Raw genomic sequence first — 21552 nt, forward strand, 5'->3', positions numbered from 1 at the left:
TTTCCTTATAGATACACCAGCAGTTGTTGGGTACCAGGAACTAATGGTTAGGATTAACTGCAAGGGACACAAGGGGACTTTGGGGAGTGAGGATTCTGTTTCATATTTCAATTTTGGTACCAGTTTTCTGACTATATAGTTGCGAAAACATATTAAATGGTACTCTCTCAAATGGTAAATTTGCAAGTGTGCAGGATGGATGCAGAGAGTCCTTCCTGGCCTCTATGCTGTAGACGCAGTGGTGGGCTCAACCTGACTTGTGTTCACTGAACTCTACCCTAGCATTTCTAGATCTGGCCCATTTCGGCCTGACATTTGTGGAGTTGGGGGTCATTTGTCTATAATCAGCCCACTTCAGGGTCCCCAAGCTATGTGTACTTCTTCATTTTGTGAGAGAAGGGCTGTTTTATTAAGCCTGGAGATGAAATAATCTAATAGTTGAGATTTACCAACCTGTCTGCTCATCAGCTAATTTCACTGTGGGAATTGTGCAGCCATGTAGGATTCTAATGTGTTTGGTGCTATTTTTCGTTCTTCCAAAATGGTCAGATTGAAAATCACTTCATATCAATATCTCATAGAGATGAACTTTATTGTCTCAGTAATGCCTACTAAGTAGTTTTAGGACAGTTGGTTCCCTGGGAGAGAGCCTTAATTAATGAGGCCAAGGTCAAAGATATATGACTCATCTAAATTGCGAGACTCATCACAGCCCTGGGCTTCTCTGTCGTCCTGGTGGCAATCCCTGTCTTGCTGCTATTCGCAGCAGGACTCAGTTGAGCTGCTGTGATGCAGTCAGGGCATCCCTGCCAACTGCACAAACTCAGAAGGGCCTGTTCTATTCGGGGTCTGTGGTAGAGGGTAGAACATGGTAGCACAGTATTTGCATAGTATGGAATTTAATGTTTCCTTTCAAAAAGGAAAAGACTGCCTGCACGACCCAGATGATGAATTTAAATAATTAACTATTCGAGAGTGCACCAAAGAAGCTAACAATTGTTAAAGGAATTTTATGAATTAAAAATAGGTGAAGATGTCTCAGATTTGAAGCAAACAAAAGATAATAGAAAGAAAAAAGAAGTTCACCTAAATGATGATTTAAAGCTTATGTATAGTGAAAAATAAAAGGAGAGAAGCAGATTGGAGAACTCACAATAATGCAACAAAGTCTTAAGCTTGGATATTCGATCAGCTCTTTAAGGATGCCAGAATATCATTGATGTATGAAAGGATCAAGGACACATCTAATTCATATCCAAGAAAATAAAGGTAATGATTGACACATGAGGAAATTTTCACTTTGAGAAATACAAAGTAAGGCAGCTGTGACATACCATTTACTCTCTCAATTGGCAAATCAGTTTTTAAAACTGCTAACAAATCATGTGGAGGAAATCAACATTATATCATGAGAGTATGTTGGAAGTCATAAAATTGTTCATTCGGTTACGAGAAAATCCCTTGTGCCTCACAAAACTAATTACATAGATGGGAAAAATTAATCTGTGTGCAAAAAATTTTTCATTATTGCCTTATCTATGTTGGGGGGGAATTAAAAGCCCTTTAATTAAGAAATAGTTAAATAATGATAATGTTGCCTAAGCCTTTGAAAAAGATAATTATGAAGACTAAAAAAATAGAAAAAATAAAAATATAAATATTAAGTGAGAAAATCAGGATATTATTACATATACCATAATTAAGGTTCAAAAAGTAGGGTTGGGGGAAAACTTGAACAAATACACAAAAATGAAGTCTTTTAATTTATTTAGACTACAAATGATTTCTTTTTCTCCTTAGAATAAATTTAATAATGTTCTAAAACTGTTTTTATAATATTGGTTCACATTATTGGAGACGTGACAGTGGTGAACAAGACAGACAGGGTCCCTGCTGTTTTGGTAGCCTAAGTGGCATGTTTATGAAACAGGCTCCTAAAAATTGAAAATGATTTGTTAGAAGAGAGATATATTCAGGCCATTGGGCAGCCCAGATATAATTAATTTCCTCTTGTGTTGCAGTCAAGTATTTTTTTGTAGAGTGGCATGTTTAACTGTGTTTATAACTTCATAGTCTGCTTTTCTCACTGAATTGTGTGAGTTCCGGGGTCTCCGTCATCCTGAGTTGGGTACGGGGCCTCGTTGCAGTGGGAACCTTTCTGTTCCTTCCTCAGCAGCCAGCAACCCCGACACGCACAATAGCAGCAACCCCAATTCAGACACTTCCACAGAGCCAGTCAACACCAAAGCGAATTGATACCCCCAGCTTGGAGGAGCCCAGTGACCTTGAGGAGCTGGAGCAGTTTGCCAAGACTTTCAAACAAAGACGAATCAAACTTGGATTCACTCAGGTAGGCCAAATCCATCTTCGGTTTCCCTCATTATTCAGGTTCACGGCTCCAGAGTAGCTTCTGAGGAGCCGGGTGGACCTCAGCCTCTTGTCCTCTGCTCTTAAACTACCTTCTCAGGAGCTGATTTCTGCATTTATGGGTTGATATCATTGTATATGTTCAGATTTAAGCTAATGATTCATTGTTACATTGATGTCTCTAAGATTTTTCCTGAACACAGGCCTCTAAGAACATCTCAATGAATTTTGAAATTTAAAAGATTGGTAATAGAGGCTATAGGAAGGGTTTTTCTTTTTTCTTTTTTTTTTTTTAAAGAACATCTGATTTTAGACATATTACTGCATATGTAAGGTTGAAAGTAAAGATGACAGATCTGTTCTTATAGCTGACAGGGGAAAGTTTAAAAGTTTTCTTTAAAAATAGCTTTCTTGGCAGATTTGGATGGGTCAGCACAGTTCCATATTGAAACGTTGTTCCAGCTGTTCCACTTCCTACCCAGCTCACTAATGTACCTGGAAAGGCAGCAGAAAGTGGCTCAAATATTTGGGTCACTGCCACACATATGGCAGACCAGGAGGGAGTTCAGACGCCTTGCTTTGCCCTGACCCAACCCCAGATGTTGCAGCCATTTTGCAAGTAAGCCAGCAGATGGAAGAACTCTCTCCTCTCTCTCTCTCTTTGTGTGTGTGTATATACAATCAGAGAGGGAGCGATCTGTCTGTAACTTTACCTTCCAAATAAATACGTTGTTAAAAACTGATTTTTTTGATCGAGAGTTATTGGGACAAAGACGTTCTCTAACCTTACACTGAAAACTGATCAATAAAGTAATCTGTTGAAAATTTAGAGTCCAAATTAATCAAAAATTAAATTCTTATAGTGTCATCAGAGACTGTCTAGAATAGAATGGAGGTGTTCAGTAGTTTGAACAGGTGTCCAAGTGTAAAGTGTTTTAGTTCTAAGCATGGCAACTGACTTATTCCTTTTTTTTTTTTTTTGTAAAGATTTATTTATTTTTATTGGAAAGACAGATTAACAGAAAGAAAGATCTCCTGTCCTCTGGCTCACTCCCCAAGAGGCCGCAATGGCTGCAGCTCAGCTGATGCGAAGCCAGGAGCCAGGAGCTTCCTCCTGATCTTCCACTTGAGTGCAGGGTCCCAAGGCTTTGGGCCATCCTCTACTGCTTTCCTAGGCCTCAAGCAGGGAACTGAAGGGGAAGTGGAGCAACCAGTCACAAACCAGCATCCATGTCAGATCCTGCAGCATGCAAGATGAGAATATATCCACTGAGCCATCACGCTAGACCCTAGCTAACTCCTTGATTAACCGGTCACACATAATGTTTTCCTTGTTTTTAAAAATCACTTATTGGTGCCAACAAGGTGGTATACCATGGTAATCCTCTGCCTGCAGTGAGGTTTTCCACATAAACATCAGTTCATGTCTCAGCTGTTCCACTTCCAGTCTAACTTTCCGCTTGTTGTCTGGGAAGGCAGTCAAGGATGGCTCAAGTCTTTGAACCCTTGTACCCACATGGGAGACCTAGAAGAAACTCAGGCTGCTGGCTTCAGATCAGCTTGGCCATTGCAGCCATTTGGGGAGTGAACCAGCAAATAGAAAAACCTCTTCCTCTGACTACTCTCTCTGTTAATCTGCCTCTCAAATAAATAAAAATAAATAAATCCTTTTGAAAATATTTTTTTTTGAAAGTTACAGTTAGAGGGCAAAAGAGACAGACACTTGTAACTGGTTCTCTCCAACATGACTGCCGTGGCCAGCACTGGGTCAGGCCAAAGGCAGGAGGTTTTTCAGATCTTCAGGAGCCCAAGCGTTGGGCCATCTGTCCGAGCATAGGAAGCTGGCTTGGCTAGAGCAGCCGGGACAGGAACTGGTGTCTCTTTGGGATTCTGGTATCGGTGGCAGCTTTGCCTGCTATTTTAAAATGTCAACACACAAGTGGTACCTTTAAAGTAGGAGAGCAGTTCAGCTAGGTGCTAGTTACATAAAGTGATGTAAAATGATTGGATGGAAGAAAAAAAGGAAGTATGGATTGGATCAGATGTTTTGTGAAATCAGAAAACAATGGTGTTTCCTTTCCAGAGGACATAACTACTGTTTGACTTTGAAGCAACCATAGGAACACTCCCCAAGGTATTTGGAGTGGAAATAAGGGAGTACGCCACCTGCTCTGCTGGATCCAGCAACTGCAGGTCATGTCCCTGCATGTGTTCTAGGTGTTTTCAGGAACAGACTTTGGGGACTTCAAAAAATTTGTGGAAAAATGGAATTAAAACATAAGTTTAATTGCCAGAAAGTTTTGAAATCCATGTAGTTTTTTTTTTTTTTAATAATACACATTTTCCCTGAACTTTTTGAGGGTGCCTCATCTTTCTTGTATTCCTTTGGGCATATTTTTTTAAACACTTACTTATTTTTTTTTTATTATTGGAAGGTCAGATATACAGAGGAGAGACAGACAGGAAGATCTTCCGTCCGATGGTGCATTCCCCAAGCAGCCACAAAAGCCAGAGCTGCACCAAATTAAAGCCCAGAGCCTTCTCCCAGGTCTCCCACATGGGTGCAGGGTCCCAAGGCTTTGGGCCATCCTGGACTGCTTTCCCAGGTCACAGGCAGGGAGCTGGATGGGAAGTGTGGCTGCCGGGATTAGAACCAGTGACCATATGGGATCCCGGCAAGGCAAGGACTTTAGCCACTAGGCTACTACACCGGGGCCTTGGCATATGTTTTTTGCCCAAAGAAATAATTATGTGTTAGGGACATAAAATAATTGCTAAACAAATATAATTTTGGAGGAATGTAGTTACATTTGTGAGGAGTCTGCTATGAATAGATGTATTACAATCCAAAAACATGTAGGTACTTTTGAAGCTTCTGATCTGACCTACTTTAAAAAGAAAAATAAAACTAAATTGACTGGGGTAAGTTAAACTTAAGTTAGTATAAGTTAGACATTTAAGCAGTGCTTCAAAGTTTAAGCTGTTAGTACAGAGAATTCTTGAGTGCTCTGGGAGATTGGTACCCAAGTGATACACCAAGATTACAGCTTTTTAAAACCTTTCTAGAGAAGGGCTGGTGCATTGTGGACTAAGCCTCCGCTTGTGGCACTTGGCATCTCACCAGAGCACCGCTTCTGGTCTCGACTACCCCGCTTCTGATCCAACTCTCTGCTTGTGGCCTGGAAATGCAGCAAAGGGTGGCTCAGATCCATGGGGCCCTGTACCTACGTGGGCAACTGGAAGAAACTCCCAACTCCTCACTTCAGATTGGCTCAACACTCCTGGCCATTGCTGCCATTTGGGGAGTGAGCCAACAGAGGGAGGATTTCTCTCACTCTCCTTCTCTCTCTAACTCTGGCTTTCAAGTAAGAGTAAATTAATCTTGGAAAAAAGAAAGCCTCTACAGGCAGGTGCTGTAGCACCGTGAAGTTAATGCGCCACCACGGGCATAGCTGCACCATCCTCTACCAGTGCCTGGGTTTGGAGTTCTACTTCCAGCTCCCAGCTTCCTGCTAATGTGCACCCTGGCTGGCAGCAGGTTCAAGTGCTTGAGTCCATGCTACCCATGTGAGAGGCCCAGCTGAAGTTCTCGCCTCCTGTCTTCAGCCTGGCTTTATATCCTGGTTGTTGGGGCATTTTGCTGGAATGAAGCACCATATGGAAGATATTTCTTTGTACCTGTGCTTTTGAAGTTAATAGCCGAGCTTTTTAAATGATATATTTAATTTCACCTACATGGTGTTTTACTTTTCTGTAGCATTTTGCCTAATGTACAATCTTCATAAAGTTTCTTGTAAATAGCATATTATGAAAAAACTATGCATAACTGTCAAAATTTTTTACCTATTCCATATTTATTTTTGTTTTCTTAAAATAGTTATTTATTTTTACTGGAAAGGCGTATTTTACAGATAGAAAGATCTGCTGGTTCACTCCTCAAGTAGCTGCAACAGCCAGAGCTGAGCCAATCCGAAGCCAGGAGCCAGGAGCTTCTTCCGGGCCTCCCATGTGGGTGCAGGGTCCCAAGGCTTTGAGCTGTCCTCTATTGCTTTCCCAGGTGACAAGCAGGGAGCTGGATGTGCAGTGGAGCAGCCGGGATCCCATAGGGGATCATGGTGGGTACAAGGCAAGGATTTAGCTGCTGAGCCTTGTGCCGGGCCACCTATCTCATTTTTCTACACACTTTTTGAAGTTCTGTTGTATTATTGGTGTGCTTACAGACACTCGCTGTCACTTCCCTTCTATTTAAAGGAATTTATTTGTGGTCTGGTGTTCTGCTTGAGAAGTTTATCTTGTATTTTGGTATGGGCATTTACTATTGAAATGACTTTGAAACTTTGGTGGTATTTGCTCAGAACACATAGTACCGGTGCACAGTGGGAAAAGTAGCCTGATAAGTCTTTATTTTTCAGTCAGTATTTCAATTGTAGTTATATAAATGTTGCTTTGTGTCCAGTTAACTTAATTTGTATACATAAACAGAGAAAGAGGTTAGCCATGAAAATTATTTGTTGAACCAAAGTAATTCCTATTTCCCAAGTAAATGCATGTGTTATTAGATGTTTTCTGCCTGTGCAGTGGCTTACTGTGTGTACTGTCATTAGGAAGCAGGTCACAGTGTCACGCATATATCCCATGTGTATTTTGCGTTTTCCCAGGCCCAGGGACAAAGGCGCCTTTCTCCCTTTTGCTCTGTGAAAGCACCAGAGGGATATTATATTGTTCATGTTACAGATGAGTTATCTGAAAACATTTTTTATTTTCATGAGGAAAAGACCAAGATGATTGCGATTTAGAGGCACATGGAGCTAGTGTGTACCAGTTTAATATGATTAGTACATTAACTGGAAGACGTTTTTGCTTTTATTTAATTAAACAATCTAAATGTGAATTAAATCACATTACAAAGCTCAGGTGGATTTGTCATTTATTGCCATTGTTCTAGTTAGTTAATGGCAGTAGCTTTATTTCTTTTTTTTTTTTTTTTTTTTTTTATATATATAATCCATTTTATTGTATTGTTGTTGACAATCTTTACATAGTTAACTATAGTTGAAGGAAAATCAAGAAAGAGAAGGAAAAAAAAAAAAAAGGTTCAGGGGGATAGGGAGGTGGGCAATGCTATTATGTCCATATTGTTTCCATCATGTATCTGAGGTAAAAGGGGGTATTGAGGGAGAAGCCCCACCCGGTTTCCCGCCCACCCCAAGTCCCATATGTGGGGCATGCTCTGAGATATGTGCTCAAGTGGAGTTAATAGTTCTCCAGTTATGAGTCACTGCCAGTTTCGCTCGATGAGGTGGTCCACTGATTGATATGGTCCATCATGAAGTTTCCATTTGTCCCATATTTCGCTGCCAACATGTAGCTGAGATGAATGATTGTCCTGTTCTGTCTTCTGTCTTTTCTTGGTTAGAATTCTGAGTCCAGCAGTTCAAGTGGGGAGATCTCCAAAGATACTTTGAGGTATTCCCAGACCAGATTCTTGTATGTTCTAGCAAGCACAGGGCCCGGCACAGTCCATCACCCTGATCAGCTGGTGGTTGCAATTGCTGTGTTGGTTCTGTTTTCAGTCCCGAGTTGCACTGGAACCAATGGGTGTTGCAGTCCAGTCTGGTTCGGCCCTTACATCAACCAGTGGGAGCTGCAGCCTAGTCGGGGCGACCCACAATAACCCCCACCAAGCCTGCCCCCTACCCTGGTTTGCCAATTTGTGTAGCAGAAGACCAGTCTGTCCCCCATCCCATTTGGCTCTGGTACTTGTCAATGGGTATTAAAGCTTAGTTCTATCTAATCGACTCAACCATCCAGCCCTCACAGATGTTGTTGAGTGCCTCTGTCTAGCCATCCCAGCCCCCGTCCTAGTTTTCATGCCCTCCCACGGGAATAGTGACCCAAGAAGGGGGAACCCACTTTTTCCCTCCCAGGTCTCTCTGTCCCGGTTTATGCACTCTTTAGGTGGTCCTGTGATTTGACTTGACAGAATTAGTCCCCAGTGCCAGCTTCTGCCAGCTGATGCTGTGGCCCTGATCTTGTCCACATGCAGCGCACAGGTGTTGTAGCCTTGCTTAGTCGTGTCTGTCTCTATCCCAGCCAACACTCTCCAGTGGGAGTGGTTGTCCAGCGAGGGGACCAGCGCCTTAACCCCCCCGCCAGCTCTGCCCCTCCCTTCCTGGATCTCACGTGTGCTGGATGGGTGTTGCATTCATATCCAGTACAGGCAACCACGCCCTGGCGTTCCAGAATGTGTACTGGTTTTGTCGCAACCAAACCCGGCCCATTCCACACTCTGTTCTGGTGATCGGATTTGCCAGAGGATGACATGAACTGATTCAGCCTGGCCTGCTCCTGACCCATGCCGAATGCATGCCAGTGGGAAACTTTCCATGGCCTATTCTGGGCTGTTTCCAATCATGCTTCTCGCGCTTACCTGCAGGGACTGTGTCCTGCCAGAGGAGTTGCCCAGGCTCCTCCATCAGAACCCCTCCCAATGCCAGATTTTGCGCTTGCCAGGGGGTTCTTGAGCCAACCCTACTCAGTTCACCTCCTGTCCTAGCAGGAACAGTGGCTTTTCCTGGCTGGCTTTCACCCCATTCTGACTCTTGTTGTTGGATGTTTCAGCCCAGCCATGGCTCGTCCATACCCACATACAGCTCACACATGGCTCAGAAGGGGATTGAGACCCAGCCTAGTCAGTCCCACATCTACCCTGTTTCTCCATAACACCAGATGGTGCTGGGATCTGAACCGGCCTGGTGCATCCAATCCCAGCCCACACTAGTGCCTCGGGTGACTGCAACTGTTTCCTAGATAGAACGCAGCCCCCATTCCAGCACATACACCCCTTGGTGGGAACCTCATCCCAGCTGTGGCTTCCCAGATTGGGACCGTTCCTAGCTGTAAATCACGCACCTGCACGTGGTTGCTCCGAGGACCATTAGGTGCCAGCCTGCTACACAAGCCGGAGCTTATCTTTTACTTGATAGGTGTTCAAAGCTCAGCATTATTAAGGGATTGGAAGTTCTTCAAAGCAAGAGTTACTGGCATTGGGAATCTTTAGGATTGACTCAGATCCCAGAAACAGTGGGGTCACTCTAGAGCTATCTCAGCAGCGATTCAGATGTCCAATACCCCAGAGCTCTCCGGCCGGGCGGCCAGTAGGCACAGCCTGGCGCCAAATGGCGCACTGGCCGCCCTGGCCCAGCCCGCCATGAGCCATGGGCACATGGCGGACTGGGTTCGGGATCCGAGCTAGACGTCCTCTCCCGCAGCCCTCGGCTCGCCTCTGGCAGCCGGAAGTTAAATCCTGCAGGCCCGAGGTTGCGCCCCTCCCCAATCCCGTTCACCCACCACCCAATGAGGGTGTTGGGTGGGTCCCGGACATGCCCAGTCACGGAGGCCTCCCCCCTCGGCGTACTCACCCCAGAAGGAAGCAGGCCGCACCCAGGCATGTCCGGGCCCAGCCCGCCATGAGCCATGGGCACATGGCGGACTGGGTTCGGGATCCGAGCTAGACGTCCTCTCCCGCAGCCCTCGGCTCGCCTCTGGCAGCCGGAAGTTAAATCCTGCAGGCCCGAGGTTGCGCCCCTCCCCAATCCCGTTCACCCACCACCCAATGAGGGTGTTGGGTGGGTCCCGGACATGCCCAGTCACGGAGGCCTCCCCCCTCGGCGTACTCACCCCAGAAGGAAGCAGGCCGCACCCAGGCATGTCCGGGCCCAGCCCGCCATGAGCCATGGGCACATGGCGGACTGGGTTCGGGATCCGAGCTAGACGTCCTCTCCCGCAGCCCTCGGCTCGCCTCTGGCAGCCGGAAGTTAAATCCTGCAGGCCCGAGGTTGCGCCCCTCCCCAATCCCGTTCACCCACCACCCAATGAGGGTGTTGGGTGGGTCCCGGACATGCCCAGTCACGGAGGCCTCCCCCCTCGGCGTACTCACCCCAGAAGGAAGCAGGCCGCACCCAGGCATGTCCGGGCCCAGCCCGCCATGAGCCATGGGCACATGGCGGACTGGGTTCGGGATCCGAGCTAGACGTCCTCTCCCGCAGCCCTCGGCTCGCCTCTGGCAGCCGGAAGTTAAATCCTGCAGGCCCGAGGTTGCGCCCCTCCCCAATCCCGTTCACCCACCACCCAATGAGGGTGTTGGGTGGGTCCCGGACATGCCCAGTCACGGAGGCCTCCCCCCTCGGCGTACTCACCCCAGAAGGAAGCAGGCCGCACCCAGGCATGTCCGGGCCCAGCCCGCCATGAGCCATGGGCACATGGCGGACTGGGTTCGGGATCCGAGCTAGACGTCCTCTCCCGCAGCCCTCGGCTCGCCTCTGGCAGCCGGAAGTTAAATCCTGCAGGCCCGAGGTTGCGCCCCTCCCCAATCCCGTTCACCCACCACCCAATGAGGGTGTTGGGTGGGTCCCGGACATGCCCAGTCACGGAGGCCTCCCCCCTCGGCGTACTCACCCCAGAAGGAAGCAGGCCGCACCCAGGCATGTCCGGGCCCAGCCCGCCATGAGCCATGGGCACATGGCGGACTGGGTTCGGGATCCGAGCTAGACGTCCTCTCCCGCAGCCCTCGGCTCGCCTCTGGCAGCCGGAAGTTAAATCCTGCAGGCCCGAGGTTGCGCCCCTCCCCAATCCCGTTCACCCACCACCCAATGAGGGTGTTGGGTGGGTCCCGGACATGCCCAGTCACGGAGGCCTCCCCCCTCGGCGTACTCACCCCAGAAGGAAGCAGGCCGCACCCAGGCATGTCCGGGCCCAGCCCGCCATGAGCCATGGGCACATGGCGGACTGGGTTCGGGATCCGAGCTAGACGTCCTCTCCCGCAGCCCTCGGCTCGCCTCTGGCAGCCGGAAGTTAAATCCTGCAGGCCCGAGGTTGCGCCCCTCCCCAATCCCGTTCACCCACCACCCAATGAGGGTGTTGGGTGGGTCCCGGACATGCCCAGTCACGGAGGCCTCCCCCCTCGGCGTACTCACCCCAGAAGGAAGCAGGCCGCACCCAGGCATGTCCGGGCCCAGCCCGCCATGAGCCATGGGCACATGGCGGACTGGGTTCGGGATCCGAGCTAGACGTCCTCTCCCGCAGCCCTCGGCTCGCCTCTGGCAGCCGGAAGTTAAATCCTGCAGGCCCGAGGTTGCGCCCCTCCCCAATCCCGTTCACCCACCACCCAATGAGGGTGTTGGGTGGGTCCCGGACATGCCCAGTCACGGAGGCCTCCCCCCTCGGCGTACTCACCCCAGAAGGAAGCAGGCCGCACCCAGGCATGTCCGGGCCCAGCCCGCCATGAGCCATGGGCACATGGCGGACTGGGTTCGGGATCCGAGCTAGACGTCCTCTCCCGCAGCCCTCGGCTCGCCTCTGGCAGCCGGAAGTTAAATCCTGCAGGCCCGAGGTTGCGCCCCTCCCCAATCCCGTTCACCCACCACCCAATGAGGGTGTTGGGTGGGTCCCGGACATGCCCAGTCACGGAGGCCTCCCCCCTCGGCGTACTCACCCCAGAAGGAAGCAGGCCGCACCCAGGCATGTCCGGGCCCAGCCTGCCATGAGCCATGGGCACATGGCGGACTGGGTTCGGGATCCGAGCTAGACGTCCTCTCCCGCAGCCCTCGGCTCGCCTCTGGCAGCCGGAAGTTAAATCCTGCAGGCCCGAGGTTGCGCCCCTCCCCAATCCCGTTCACCCACCACCCAATGAGGGTGTTGGGTGGGTCCCGGACATGCCCAGTCACGGAGGCCTCCCCCCTCGGCGTACTCACCCCAGAAGGAAGCAGGCCGCACCCAGGCATGTCCGGGCCCAGCCCGCCATGAGCCATGGGCACATGGCGGACTGGGTTCGGGATCCGAGCTAGACGTCCTCTCCCGCAGCCCTCGGCTCGCCTCTGGCAGCCGGAAGTTAAATCCTGCAGGCCCGAGGTTGCGCCCCTCCCCAATCCCGTTCACCCACCACCCAATGAGGGTGTTGGGTGGGTCCCGGACATGCCCAGTCACGGAGGCCTCCCCCCTCGGCGTACTCACCCCAGAAGGAAGCAGGCCGCACCCAGGCATGTCCGGGCCCAGCCCGCCATGAGCCATGGGCACATGGCGGACTGGGTTCGGGATCCGAGCTAGACGTCCTCTCCCGCAGCCCTCGGCTCGCCTCTGGCAGCCGGAAGTTAAATCCTGCAGGCCCGAGGTTGCGCCCCTCCCCAATCCCGTTCACCCACCACCCAATGAGGGTGTTGGGTGGGTCCCGGACATGCCCAGTCACGGAGGCCTCCCCCCTCGGCGTACTCACCCCAGAAGGAAGCAGGCCGCACCCAGGCATGTCCGGGCCCAGCCCGCCATGAGCCATGGGCACATGGCGGACTGGGTTCGGGATCCGAGCTAGACGTCCTCTCCCGCAGCCCTCGGCTCGCCTCTGGCAGCCGGAAGTTAAATCCTGCAGGCCCGAGGTTGCGCCCCTCCCCAATCCCGTTCACCCACCACCCAATGAGGGTGTTGGGTGGGTCCCGGACATGCCCAGTCACGGAGGCCTCCCCCCTCGGCGTACTCACCCCAGAAGGAAGCAGGCCGCACCCAGGCATGTCCGGGCCCAGCCCGCCATGAGCCATGGGCACATGGCGGACTGGGTTCGGGATCCGAGCTAGACGTCCTCTCCCGCAGCCCTCGGCTCGCCTCTGGCAGCCGGAAGTTAAATCCTGCAGGCCCGAGGTTGCGCCCCTCCCCAATCCCGTTCACCCACCACCCAATGAGGGTGTTGGGTGGGTCCCGGACATGCCCAGTCACGGAGGCCTCCCCCCTCGGCGTACTCACCCCAGAAGGAAGCAGGCCGCACCCAGGCATGTCCGGGCCCAGCCTGCCATGAGCCATGGGCACATGGCGGACTGGGTTCGGGATCCGAGCTAGACGTCCTCTCCCGCAGCCCTCGGCTCGCCTCTGGCAGCCGGAAGTTAAATCCTGCAGGCCCGAGGTTGCGCCCCTCCCCAATCCCGTTCACCCACCACCCAATGAGGGTGTTGGGTGGGTCCCGGACATGCCCAGTCACGGAGGCCTCCCCCCTCGGCGTACTCACCCCAGAAGGAAGCAGGCCGCACCCAGGCATGTCCGGGCCCAGCCTGCCATGAGCCATGGGCACATGGCGGACTGGGTTCGGGATCCGAGCTAGACGTCCTCTCCCGCAGCCCTCGGCTCGCCTCTGGCAGCCGGAAGTTAAATCCTGCAGGCCCGAGGTTGCGCCCCTCCCCAATCCCGTTCACCCACCACCCAATGAGGGTGTTGGGTGGGTCCCGGACATGCCCAGTCACGGAGGCCTCCCCCCTCGGCGTACTCACCCCAGAAGGAAGCAGGCCGCACCCAGGCATGTCCGGGCCCAGCCCGCCATGAGCCATGGGCACATGGCGGACTGGGTTCGGGATCCGAGCTAGACGTCCTCTCCCGCAGCCCTCGGCTCGCCTCTGGCAGCCGGAAGTTAAATCCTGCAGGCCCGAGGTTGCGCCCCTCCCCAATCCCGTTCACCCACCACCCAATGAGGGTGTTGGGTGGGTCCCGGACATGCCCAGTCACGGAGGCCTCCCCCCTCGGCGTACTCACCCCAGAAGGAAGCAGGCCGCACCCAGGCATGTCCGGGCCCAGCCTGCCATGAGCCATGGGCACATGGCGGACTGGGTTCGGGATCTGAGCTAGACGTCCTCTCCCGCAGCCCTCGGCTCGCCTCTGGCAGCCGGAAGTTAAATCCTGCAGGCCCGAGGTTGCGCCCCTCCCCAATCCCGTTCACCCACCACCCAATGAGGGTGTTGGGTGGGTCCCGGACATGCCCAGTCACGGAGGCCTCCCCCGTCGGCGTACTCACCCCAGAAGGAAGCAGGCCGCACCCAGGCATGTCCGGGCCCAGCCCGCCATGAGCCATGGGCACATGGCGGACTGGGTTCGGGATCCGAGCTAGACGTCCTCTCCCGCAGCCCTCGGCTCGCCTCTGGCAGCCGGAAGTTAAATCCTGCAGGCCCGAGGTTGCGCCCCTCCCCAATCCCGTTCACCCACCACCCAATGAGGGTGTTGGGTGGGTCCCGGACATGCCCAGTCACGGAGGCCTCCCCCCTCGGCGTACTCACCCCAGAAGGAAGCAGGCCGCACCCAGGCATGTCCAGGCCCAGCCCGCCATGAGCCATGGGCACATGGCGGACTGGGTTCGGGATCCGAGCTAGACGTCCTCTCCCGCAGCCCTCGGCTCGCCTCTGGCAGCCGGAAGTTAAATCCTGCAGGCCCGAGGTTGCGCCCCTCCCCAATCCCGTTCACCCACCACCCAATGAGGGTGTTGGGTGGGTCCCGGACATGCCCAGTCACGGAGGCCTCCCCCCTCGGCGTACTCACCCCAGAAGGAAGCAGGCCGCACCCAGGCATGTCCGGGCCCAGCCCGCCATGAGCCATGGGCACATGGCGGACTGGGTTCGGGATCCGAGCTAGACGTCCTCTCCCGCAGCCCTCGGCTCGCCTCTGGCAGCCGGAAGTTAAATCCTGCAGGCCCGAGGTTGCGCCCCTCCCCAATCCCGTTCACCCACCACCCAATGAGGGTGTTGGGTGGGTCCCGGACATGCCCAGTCACGGAGGCCTCCCCCCTCGGCGTACTCACCCCAGAAGGAAGCAGGCCGCACCCAGGCATGTCCGGGCCCAGCCCGCCATGAGCCATGGGCACATGGCGGACTGGGTTCGGGATCCGAGCTAGACGTCCTCTCCCGCAGCCCTCGGCTCGCCTCTGGCAGCCGGAAGTTAAATCCTGCAGGCCCGAGGTTGCGCCCCTGCCCAATCCCGTTCACCCACCACCCAATGAGGGTGTTGGGTGGGTCCCGGACATGCCCAGTCACGGAGGCCTCCCCCCTCGGCGTACTCACCCCAGAAGGAAGCAGGCCGCACCCAGGCATGTCCGGGCCCAGCCCGCCATGAGCCATGGGCACATGGCGGACTGGGTTCGGGATCCGAGCTAGACGTCCTCTCCCGCAGCCCTCGGCTCGCCTCTGTGTAGTAGCTTTATTTCTATCATGAACTAAAGAAATAGTTTCTTATACTTAATATGATGTGATAATTAAATAAAAAAGGTTGAGGGGCTGATCCTGTGGTTTAGTGGTGAGGCTGCCGCCTACACCAGCAACATTCCTGCGGGCACAGGTTTGTGTGCCAGCTGCTCCGCTTCTGATCCAGCTCCCTGCCAATGGCTGCTGAGAAGCAGTGAAAGGTGGCCCAGGTGTTTGGACCTCTGCCATCACAGGGACTGGGAGACCCAAAGCAGCTCCTGGCTCTTGGCTGTTGCCTGACCTGTTCCTGGCTGTTGCAGCCACCTGGAGAGCAAACCAGCAGATTTTTTTGCTGGTTTGCTTCTTTCTGTCTGTTCCTCTCTCTATGTAACTCTAACTTTCAGATAAAGAAACTGAATCATTGGAAAAAATGTATTTGAAAGGCTTATAGAGAAGGAGAGCCAGAAAGACAAAGATCTTTCTTCTCTTGGTTCACTCCCCGAAATGGCCACAACAGCCAGCTCTGGGTGGTGCTGAAACGAGGAGCCCAGAACTCCATTCACTTGTCTTCCACATGGGTAACGGAGACCCAGGTACTTGGTCTAACTTTCTCTACCATCCCAGGCATCTTAGCGGTAAACTAGGTACGAAGCAGAACAGCCAAAACTCAAACTGGCATTGTGCAGTGGGATGGCAGTGTCTCAAGCAGCAGCTTAATCCTCTTTTCAATAATGCTTGCCTCTGCATGAAGTCTTACGATCAAGAAGTACAAAGATACTTTTTAGAAAGCTGTAACCTAACCAAGATAAGTAAGCAAAGCATGATTCTATGATATAAAGCGTAAGTGCAGTGCTTGAAATCTGAAGATATTGAGAGAATATTTGTTTATTAAATGAAATTAGATTAAATAAGAATGTTTAAATATGGGAGCAGATGATGTCGCCCACCAAGTTAGCCACCGTTTGGGAAGCCCACGTCTCAGGTAAGAGTGGCAATTTGAGTCCTGGCTGCTCCAGGCTTCCAGGCCAGCTCCCTGCCGTGTCAGTCCTAGCTACTGCAGGCTTCCAGGCCAGCTCCCTGCTGCACCTGAGAGAGGAAGAGGATGAAAGCCCAAGTACTTGGTCCTGTCTTGCTCTTGGGAGGCTGGAATGGATTTCCTGACTCCTGGCTTCATGTTGGCCATTGCAGGCATTTGTGAAGTAAACTAGTGTGTGCATGTGCCCTGCCTCCCTCTCCCTGCTTCCTGTCTCTGCATTCCAAATAAGTAAAAAACAAACAAACAAACAACAAAAAAAAAACCACATAGATACAGCTTAACGTGTCTATTTGTACCTTTAGATATATTTTATATAAATAGAATGTGTAGCATCTTTGCCCTGCTTTAACTCTCCTGACGTGTCACTGAGCAGTTCACTGGAGTCGTGTGAGCTGTCATGAGAACGTTCTGCAGTGGTGCAGATACCCTGTTTGTGATGTCTGATAGAGCAGCAACACTCACTTGTGGCTGCTGAGCACTCAGAAGGGCCAGTTGCGCAGAGCAACTGGGATTTTAATGCATTCCATGTAGATTTATTGCCATTGAAATAGACATTTGTGGGTGGTGTCTGTCAATAATGAATGCAGTATCCAAAGGATGGATGGGGTATAGGCATCCAGTTGAAAGGAAGTGTTTGCAAGAGAGTAGGGAGTTGGCTGTTTCCTGGTAGTGTTGGCTGTGTGGGTCTTCAGACCAGAAATGTTGTCATTATATTCTGGCCTGTCTGTAAGCTAACTGAAGTAAATAGGTGAATCATTTAAATTCCATAAGTTTCTGTTACCTGTAAATTAAATAATTTTTTAGGTTTTACTTTTTTTTCTGGTTTGAACAAGAGATTCAGCTGGAAGAACAGTACTGTGTACATTTCAAAGGTTGTAGGCTTACAGAGAAAAATTTCTTTTGTAATATATTCAGAGGATCATTGCTGTAAGGTTACTAAGTTTCCAGTGCCCATGAGGGTTTGACTAAATGGGTCAAACTTCTCTACTGTGAATTTTTATCTCTATAATGGTTACAAAAGTGGTCTTTTAGAAATAGCTGTTTTTTGTAACCAACTTTGAAATCCAAACTAAGAGTGAAAATAGATTTTTCACAGCTTCCAGCAGTACTTCATGAGGGCAGGGGAAGAACAGCAGATCATTTCTAATTTTTAAAGTGATTCATGGGAAGTTTGGTTAGTTCAGAAATAAAGTTTTCTAGGAAGTTATTTCCCTGGAGGTGATACAAATAAGTCAGTTTTAAAAACTTACTTAAATCAATTTGATTGTATCTATTTAAGAGCTCGAGGGGATATTAGCATTATCTTTTGAGACTTAATGGAGATTTTATCTAAATTATTACATAAGATAGCAAGAAGAGGTTAAAAATGCAGTCTGTGGCATGGTGTTGAACAGGGTCGTAATCAAGAGCTACCGGGTCAGCTCTAGGGGTGAGGTTAGTGGGACCCGGAAATGAAACACGTATTGATCCTTTGTCTAGAGCAGTGACTGGAGCAGAGGCCGGAAACGTTGCTGAGATGACTCTCCTGTTCTCTTCCCCCTTCCTGGTCTGCATTGCAGGGTGATGTCGGGCTCGCTATGGGTAAACTGTATGGAAATGACTTCAGCCAAACTACCATCTCTCGCTTTGAAGCCTTGAACCTCAGCTTCAAGAACATGTGCAAATTAAAGCCACTTTTAGAGAAGTGGCTAAATGATGCAGGTAAGTCATGTATAAGAAATTTCTTTGGTGTCCATTAGAATTTTAAAGGAGTCATAAAAGATGGAGGGAGTGTTGTATTACTGCTACTGTAGAGCCTTGAAGCTTACTGACCTTGGGAAAGTCCTTGCCGGTGATGGCTTTGTCTAATTCAGGTACATATTTGAGGAGTGACAGAGCAGTGAAGGTGCTGCCTGGGATACCCCCCAGGTCCTTATCCAAGTGCCTGAGTTTGAATCTCGATTCTGCTTCCCTTTCTAGCATCCTGCTGCGCAGCAGATGATGCTCCAGCCCTCAGGTCCCCACCACCTGTGAGGGGGAGTCAGAGCGAGTCCAGAGCCCCTGCTCTGGCTTAGCCAGCTCCAGCTGTCATGAGCATTTGAGATGTGAGCCTGTGGATAGAAGATCTCTGTCTCTATTTGCCTTTCAAATAAATAGGTCAATCATTATCAAAGTGATGTTCTGTAATTACAGTAGAAGTTATTATCAGTTTTAACTGAAATATTACTCATTTGAGCCAGGACTAAAGACACACAAATGCTTCTGAAAGACGTGGAAGTCCTGTGTTTTGAGTGAAACTTAAAAAAGTTTTTGTTTCTTCCTTGGGAACTTATCACAGCACTTGTTTCTGCCTTTTGTTTTTCATATTAAAAGTTGGGCTACTCCTTTTGGGAAGCTTTACTTTAAGCCTTAGCACCATAGATTGCGAGAGCTACCAGGAACCTGAGCAGTCCTTTGACTGTGGTTCTCATTGCAGATGCGAATAAAATTTAGGTCTTTGGAAAAGACAAACCAAAGCACTCATCCTTGGACAGCTGGACTCAGTGCCTGTGAGTGAAGGTCAGCTGTCTACAGCCATTCAGAATTCTGCAGAGAAGAAACACTGGTCTCCACCTGCTTCCTTTCACATTGCATAACTCAGCCATGCTTTAACATGCCCCGGATTATCAAACTACTAAATGAAGGAAACCTGTTTTAGTTGTAGGGCATTTAGAAGTATTTTTTTTCTTTTGTTTTTATCCTAGTAACATGGGAGATCATGTACAATGTTACACATCCAGTAACTTCCAGGAAGCTTTTCTTGTTTTTGTTTCCAAAGTCATAAGGAAACAAAGCAAATGACAAGAACAGAATGAGAAAGAGATCTGAGTCTAAGGCTCGGAACTGTAAATTTCTGCTTTCTCAGGAGGAGTGGAGACAGTATGTTCAACCATTTGGGGATGAAGAGCGTCAGTAAGGGCAATTGAAAGACCCATGGTGGTGAATAATGTCCTAATGTAGGTTATGTGAGAACCTTTTCCTGTTTGCTCATAGCTTAAAATACTTTCTTAGTTAATATCAGTATTAATTGCAAATGATTATGCTCAGATAATTCTATCTCCGTGTTTTCTTCATTCTCAGAGAACCTCTCATCGGATTCGGCGCTCTCCAGCCCAAGTGCCCTGAACTCTCCAGGGCAGGGAGTTGAGGGTTTGAACCGTAGGAGGAAGAAACGCACCAGCATAGAGACCAACATCCGTGTGGCCTTAGAGAAGAGTTTCTTGGAGGTTGGAGAGGTTTTTAACTGCATGTCCGTGGAATTGTCTGTGTGGTACTGATGCTAACAACATTATGATTGTAACAGCTTCTAAGTTACTGACTTCTAAGTTACTGTAGGAGTAAGAATTCAAGGCTGCTGTGCTCACATCTGGGTGACCACTCAGTGTGAGGAGAGGGCAGCAGATGTAAGATGCTTGGGAATTCATTCCACAGCCTGGAAAGGGCAAGGAGCTTCGCCCAGGGAAATGAGCAAGCAGTGTAATCAGGAAGAACACTAGTTGCTTGATTGTCTGAATGCTTACAGAGTAGTTTAGGACAGAGCATCAGAACACTAGAGACCTTGAAGGTCAGGCTGTGAAATTCAGGCTAATGGGCAGTTGACAATTTCACACTCTTGCTCACTCTCTTTTTTAAATAAATCAGGTAATGAAAGCTTCCAAGAAACTTTTGGTTTTTCTAATCTAGAAGAGTCTTGAGCACATTCAGTTGAGCATTGGATTAGATGTGTTTATCAACTCTGATGCTTAGTAAGTGTGTAATTGGGCAGATCTCTTTATGATTTCTTTAAGCTGGGGTTTTTCATTTGTAAACACCTGCCTTTACAGCCTCAGAGGTTTATGGTTAGGTGCAAAATAGTGCATGGAACGCTAAGAAAACTTAAATTTCTGCTAATTCATAAGGGTATATTAGTAGTTGGTTAATTTTATCCTATATCAATAGACCTTTAAAGTGAAAAATATAAATAACCAATAACTATTATTCTAAGTTAATAATAACTTTAGTAAACGTGGTGCCCATTACAATGTGTATCTTTAGAAGCTCTTTGTTAAATAAAAGTAGCATAATGGAAGAGTTTCTGGTCTATTATTTAAGACATTGACAGCCAGGGCAGATGGAGTACCTGGATGCTAGCCCTAACTCTACCTTCCTCCTAATACAGACCCAAGTAATTGGGTTCCCTAGCTCCCCGCTTTGGCTTTGGACCTGGCCCAGCTCAGACACCTCTGAGCATTTGAGAAAAGTGAGCTAGTTTCTCTGTCTCTTCCAAGGGGTGGGCATTGTGGTTCAAAAGCTCTTCAAAAAGTTTGTGGAAAATGTATACATTAAGAAAATTATGCACAGGTCTCAAAATATTTTTGCGCTAAAGTAAACTTATCTTTTGATTCTGTAAGAAGCTGGAGTCAGACGTCAAAGACAGGGATTTCTTGCTTATCTCTGTTCAGTTATGTACTAACATGGTTACACCAGGAGTTTAAAAAGTTACTGCAAAATATGTTGGTTTTGTTTTTTGTTTTGTTATTTCTGTTCAGAATCAAAAGCCTACCTCGGAAGAGATCAGCATGATTGCTGAGCAGCTCAACATGGAGAAGGAGGTGATTCGTGTTTGGTTCTGTAACCGCCGCCAGAAGGAGAAAAGAATCAACCCACCCAGCAGTGGTGGGACCAGCAGCTCCCCCATCAAGGCAATTTTTCCCAACCCAACTTCACTGGTAAGGAAACACTGTGGAGACCGCAAGCACATGCCTCGTTTTTACAGTTTTACACAAACACTGTTAACTCAGTTTATTTTGTAACTTAAACATGATCTGTGCACTTTGAGTAAACTTTTATATGTCACCAAGGTAATGAAGTTTCATTTATAATCAAGAGCATTATTTTTCTGTTTTTGAAAATGGATGCATTAAGTTCTTTGTGCTGTTCCCCTCTCTGGTAGATTAGGTTACTCTGAAGCTGTATAGCACAGTCGCTGTCGATTCCCATCATCTCAAAAAAACCTTCGAGTTACTTTGTATTCCTACTGAGCCTAAAGCCTAACTTACTAAGATTGTACATGTGTGATTAAGTAAGCTCCCAAATAACCTTTGTCTCTGAACCTGTATGAAAGCAGTCATCTGAAATCCTTATTCTCAAACAACAAATGGTCCTTCAAAT

General features: G+C 49.4%; 1 protein-coding gene across 10 annotated transcripts in view; it reads left to right on the forward strand.

Annotated features, from left to right (window-relative positions):
* The window catches only part of POU2F1 (POU class 2 homeobox 1), a 163047-nt gene that overhangs the window by 133741 nt on the left and 7754 nt on the right, over positions 1 to 21552 (forward strand). For 8 of the 10 annotated variants that reach the window (XM_058660589.1, XM_058660588.1, XM_058660586.1 and 5 more), the window contains 4 exons: positions 2174 to 2350; positions 17943 to 18084; positions 19483 to 19628; positions 20931 to 21110. In XM_058660589.1, coding sequence (XP_058516572.1) covers positions 2174 to 2350; positions 17943 to 18084; positions 19483 to 19628; positions 20931 to 21110 — 645 coding nt within the window. The remainder of the gene's footprint in view (positions 1 to 2173; positions 2351 to 17942; positions 18085 to 19482; positions 19629 to 20930; positions 21111 to 21552) is intronic. The other 2 variants (XM_004589154.2, XM_004589153.2) reach the window with 1 other exon arrangement.

The sequence above is a fragment of the Ochotona princeps genome, chromosome 2 (genome assembly GCF_030435755.1).
Source record: "Ochotona princeps isolate mOchPri1 chromosome 2, mOchPri1.hap1, whole genome shotgun sequence".
Classification (NCBI taxonomy): domain Eukaryota; kingdom Metazoa; phylum Chordata; class Mammalia; order Lagomorpha; family Ochotonidae; genus Ochotona; species Ochotona princeps.